The sequence below is a fragment of the Centropristis striata genome, chromosome 7 (assembly GCF_030273125.1).
Source record: "Centropristis striata isolate RG_2023a ecotype Rhode Island chromosome 7, C.striata_1.0, whole genome shotgun sequence".
NCBI classification, from domain to species: Eukaryota; Metazoa; Chordata; class Actinopteri; order Perciformes; family Serranidae; genus Centropristis; species Centropristis striata.
Genome location: NC_081523.1, coordinates 32308002 through 32313598, shown reverse-complemented (window position 1 = coordinate 32313598; position 5597 = coordinate 32308002). Strand labels below are relative to the sequence as shown.

Here is a 5597-nt window from a genome sequence, read left to right as displayed (position 1 = left end):
ATATCAAATAAAATCTGCATCGCTAAAAACGTACTAGGCAATGCCATAATTAGTTTTTTTTAGAGGTTTCAATAGCTCACACTCAGTGACAAGCTATGGGGAGGGGTGTGAATATTAATAAGCCACGATAAACTCATAAATCATTTTGACTGCGGATACGCCCCCTTCTCTCTGATTGGCTGCTGCGCCGTTCATGTCGGTTACGTCCCCTCTTGGTAATTTAAATAGCCCCTTGCGCAATTTGATGAATAGTGTCGCTGTCAAAAGCGTTAGAAACAGATGAAGGAACATTGATAGATGGACAGCTGGAGCAGAGAGGACAGGAAGAGAAGCTGCGTCATGTCTCCTCCTCACGAATACATGTAGTTATTTATCTTCGGAGCTGGATGTCGGGGAGAGTTTGCTCAACTATTGCCGTCACCGTGCCGTCCCGGGCTTATTGTTGTGTTGCTTTGCCTTTTTTCTGGAAAACTATGGAGACCAAAACATGTCAAGTGAAAGTGTTACAACTGTAAGCGTGTCGAGGTTCTTCTGTATATTTGTCTACCTTGTCAAACTTCAGCGCAGGAAGAAAACCTTTGGCTCGACCAGGTAACATGTCTCTTGTTTTTCCTCTCTTTTTTTTCCCTTCTCTGTGCGCGCGCATTTCTGAATACAGTTTTCCTATAAGCCAGCACATCCTGGTTGTAAACAGCGTGTCTGTTAAGCTAACATAATTTACATAGACCTACTGTATAGGTTCGAACTATTAGATGCAGGATAATATACCTTTATAATGCTTCTAGTATTACATTCTCTCCCATTATTGGCACTCTAAGCGACTTTGAGTATCTTAAAAAGCTCTATGTAATCTGATCAATTATTATTATTATTACTCTTTCCAAAGTCCCTAAGTGACTTTACCCTTTTCATCCTGCACATCAGAATCCCCCTTGAAATGTTGATGCCAGTAAATCACTTCCCCTCGTTCTACTAGTCGAATAAAAAAAATAACATTAATTGAGACAAATTAACGTTATATAGCTATGGTGAACAATATTCTAATATATTTCACTTAAAATAATTTTACATTTAATGTGCTGCTTGGTGTATGTACTCCACGAGATAATACAATTATCAATCTTCATGTGTTAGTGTCTAGGTCAACCTGTTACTACTCTTAAAGTGACCATGTACTGTTGCAGTTAGGGCTGGGCGATATGGACCAAAAACCATGTCCCGATATATTTAGGCTGAATATCGATATACGATATACTTCCCGATATTATTTTATCACAAAGTGAGAGCAAATGTTCAGTCAAAGTCAAATATGACATGTCACAAGTAGTTTTATTGAGACCGTTTATTTAAGTGAACATAAATTCTGAATAACAACAGGAATGCATTTAAAAGAAAAACAATGCTCCATAATGTGCACATTTAAATAAAAAAATATCTTAAATAAAAATAGCCAATAGGCCAATAAATATGTTTATATGAGAAAAGAAGAATGAACATTACAAAATAACTAAATATGGCAAAGCCTAGTAAGGTCAGCAGTTATATATAAAGAAAGAGAAAAAATTTGAACTTTTTTTATGTCTGTGATATGGTCTAATTCCATATATACAAAAAAAATATAGATATATCGCCCAGTGCTAGTTGCAACATGAACCTGGTCTTTTTGTCAGAGCAAGTGGAAATGGCTGAGGTGTGTGTAATTGTAAATACAAAAAGGGGTTTACTTAACATCTGTTTATAATTCTTATAAGTAAATATCCACCAGTGAAAACAACAATACATATAGTTTCCACAAAAAGACTATTATGTCTCAGTGTTTGAGTATTTATGGTATCAGGAAATGGTGGAAAAGTCAACATTGCTGTGTCTAGCTGTTATACCTGTCTTAGTTGTCAAACCTCTCTTCTGTTTGTCAAGGAGCCTCTGAGGACCCATATCAGCATGGTGAACAGCCAAGTGTCAGGGGTACCGCCGGCCCCCAGGTCGTGTGCAGGATGTGGGGGGAAGATTGCAGACCGCTTCCTGCTCTTCTCCATGGAGCGCTACTGGCACACTCGTTGTCTCAAGTGTTCTTGCTGCCAAGCCCAGCTGGGGGACATTGGCACCACCTGCTACAGCAAAGGGGGCATGATTCTGTGTCGGAGTGACTACATCAGGTGAGAGGAAGGAAGAGGTGGCAGAGGAGGAGAGAGGAGGAGAAGAGGAAACTGCTGGTGTTGGATTTTGGAAGCTGTACAGACTAAGCAATCTGTGCTTTTGTGTTTGCAGACTGTTCGGGCACAGCGGGGCGTGCAGCGCCTGCGGCCAGTCGATCCCAGCCAACGAAATGGTGATGAGGGCGCAGGGAAATGTTTACCACCTCAAGGTAAATCCCCAGCTCTCACATCACCGCGCTTTGACTCCCGCTGCTCGTTTGACAGAAACATCTGGGATTTGGCGGGGAGACAGTAGGATGGGAAGATGTGTCCCCTCAGTATTAGGAGAAAAATTAGTTTCCCTCTTTTTTATCTCATGTTCTCACTTTTAAACTTTGATTGAGAAATAATTCAATACATTTTAAGGTGTTTTTTTTAAATAACAGGTTAGATTACGGTGTTCAATATTTTTTTAGGTTAGGGTTAGGGTTGCCCACATCAGGTGTCTGTCCTCACAAAATGTTGTTCAACACTTGATATCGTTGTTATAAAATACTTTGTGCTTAACTGGCCTGGATTTGATCTATTTTTCATGATTTTTTTTTTTCTGCCTCTCTGTAGTGTTTCAGCTGTGCCACCTGTAGAAACAGACTGATGCCTGGCGATCGCTTCCATTACATCAACGGTACAATCTTCTGTGAGCACGACAGACCCGGAGCTGTTTTGCTTAACAGCCACCTGCCTCCACTTCAGAGCAACCCTGTGCTGACAGACCAGAAGGTGAATAAAAGGGTTGTTGACATGACACTACAGATCCATATGTAATATTGTTCTAGATGGTATCGCATACATTCTTACATGGATATCATTTTACTGTAATTTGAATAATACAATATGTTTATTCCCCTGGGGAAAATTAATGTTGATATAAAGAAAAACATGCAGCAAAGTTGGTAAAAAGGAAAAAAGGATATATCAGAGTTTTTATTTGCATGATGCACTATAATGAGGAAGGAATTATATATATATATATTAAAAAAACTACTGTTGTAAGAGTCTGAAAAAGGAGACAGAAAAGGTCATGTGCATACAAATGGCAGTGGTCGAATATACATTACTCAAGTACTGTACTGTAAGTGCATTTTTGAGTTTTGAGTATTTGCATGTTATTCTATTTTATACTTTTTCTCCTTTCGTAGGGAAGTATTATACTTTTTAATTCCTTACATTAACGCATGCCACTACTCATGTAACTAGTAACTTTACAAACTAATATTTTATTTTCACACCATACCATCATCTTATAAAACACACTATTTCAGATTAATCAGATTTTTAGTTTTAAATTAGCTCCACCTTGATCAGCGACAACTTTAGGATTTAGGGCATCAGTTGGTAAACTCCAGTATTATAATGCATAATAATATAGCAGTGACAGTGCAGTGCAATATTCTGCTGCATATGTAGCACTTTCACTTTTGATACTTTGAGTACATTTTGCTATTAATTCTTTACTTGTAGTTTTGAAATATTTATTTCAGATATATTTGAGATACTCATAGGGGAGTTGTTTTTAAAGTAGTGTGATATTGCTACTTTTAAATCTGAATAATTCTTTAAGCACCAAAAAAATAAATATGATCATATGTGACTTCAACAAAGATGAAGAACTGTAATGTTATCTCGTAAAAAAAAAATTTCACAATGCTCTTTACAACTAGTTTATTTTATAATCTAACAAATACTTTTGTCATATTATATTTTGTTTGTAGATGAATTAATCCTCAAATTGGTACCATACATTTAATGTAATTGTATTTATTTGTGGATGTGTGTATAAACTTGCAGAAACATGAAAATAAAAATCTGCTGTGTGGCTTTGTAGTTCCACAACCAGACGGCCATGAAGATGAACCTAAACTGTGTGCTGTGCAGTGAGCCTGACTCCTTCCCCTCACTATTGTCTTGTCTACAGGTATGCTGAGTGGCAGTGGTGCTGCTTGTTGCCCTCGCCTTTCTTCCCGAGCTTCACTTCTCTTTGGTGCACTATTATTCTCCTGCTACTGTCGTTGATGTTGTGGATTCTCATCACTGCCCCCGCCACTCTTCCCAAGGGAGGATGCAGTTTCTCAGCAAGATCCCTCTCGTCACCATGTTACAAACTCTATACGCTGCATTCAAAGTCACATTTATGTTGTGTTCAATGTTAAGTGGTCTGTGCATCATCAAAGACTCACAGTGTGTGTGGAATGCACTGGCGAAAGGCTTCTCCGGACATAGAAAAAGCAGTACAGTGACAATGAAAGCCCGCGCCAACTGGAAGAGGGAGTAAAAGATGCTTGAATGAACATTTATTGGACTGCTGTAAAATGACTGTCAAAGCTTATCTCATGCCATGTGGCATTATTTCCCCTGAGCTTCAGTGTTTTTAATGAACTCTCGATCTCTCTTGTATTTGTTAATGTGAGATTTTACACACTGAGGATTGAAATAAAATTGTTCGGTGTCAGGCAAACATTATGAGTATCTAAAAATGTTCAGTCACAGGAAACCTTGCAATGAGTTTAAAAAACTAGATGCACATGAACTGAAATGATCCAGTGAAGGATTTATCTTTTTTTCAAATTCCTTTACAAGATCCCTGTTCAGTGTGTGAAAAACAAAATTATGGAGTTAAAAACAAGTCAGATGAAAAAGATTTAACATATCACAAAGCAAGCTGAGGTCATTTTGAAGCCCCTTAGCGGCATTAGAGTGGCGTTGTATTGCATGGTACCTAGTATGGTGGATGTGACTGTCTCTCTCACTCTCTTTAGCCCTGTATGGTGAAAACATGCCTGATTACCCCAAGGAATGGAATTAGGGGGCTTGAGCTCTGACCATTTACAGAAGCAATTAAACATGAGCCCTGTATCTGTGCTGCTGGAGCTCTTGGGAGGCTGAACTTGGGGCATATCCCGTGGCTGACTGGCTCGGTGGCTGCCTGCCTCTAATAAAGCTTAATCTGAAAGCAGCCTAATTAAAGGGGAGTGGCCCCCTCTACATCCAGGGCATTTGAAACAATCTGATGTATTTACTGTTTACCATGTTCCAATTAAAGTTCCAACACAGACTGGTTTGTTTCCCATTGCAGCTCTTTGTTCTCCGCCACTCTCTTTTCCCAAGCTGCATCTAATTCGCATTAACTCTGTGTGCCTTTTTAATGCTATGTAAAAACTTGGAGTCTTGGCATACCGTCTGAGGTTGGGAGTTAATCTTAGTGTGATAGCAGCGGTAGGAAGCAGAAGATAGGATCTGCTCTACTTTCACACCTTGCCTGGGAGCATGGCAGCCATCAAACTCACACCTTAATGCGCTTAGCTATTTCAAAACGTCCCACTTGTCATGGTAGGTGCTGATACTGCATCAATTATTTATTCCACGTCTGATCAAGAAGCGTCACACAAATTCATTAACGTATGC

General features: G+C 39.0%; 1 protein-coding gene across 1 annotated transcript; it reads left to right on the top strand.

Annotated features, from left to right (window-relative positions):
• The first annotated feature begins 290 nt into the window (after positions 1-290).
• si:dkey-90l8.3 (LIM domain transcription factor LMO4-B) lies at positions 291-5241 on the top strand. The gene is made up of 5 exons (XM_059337344.1): positions 291-591; positions 1918-2156; positions 2269-2365; positions 2757-2915; positions 4111-5241. The coding sequence occupies exons 2-5, from the start codon at positions 1942-1944 to the stop codon at positions 4117-4119; spliced, it is 480 nt and encodes a 159-aa protein (XP_059193327.1). The 5' UTR covers positions 291-591; positions 1918-1941; the 3' UTR covers positions 4120-5241.
• Positions 5242-5597: the final 356 nt, after the last annotated feature.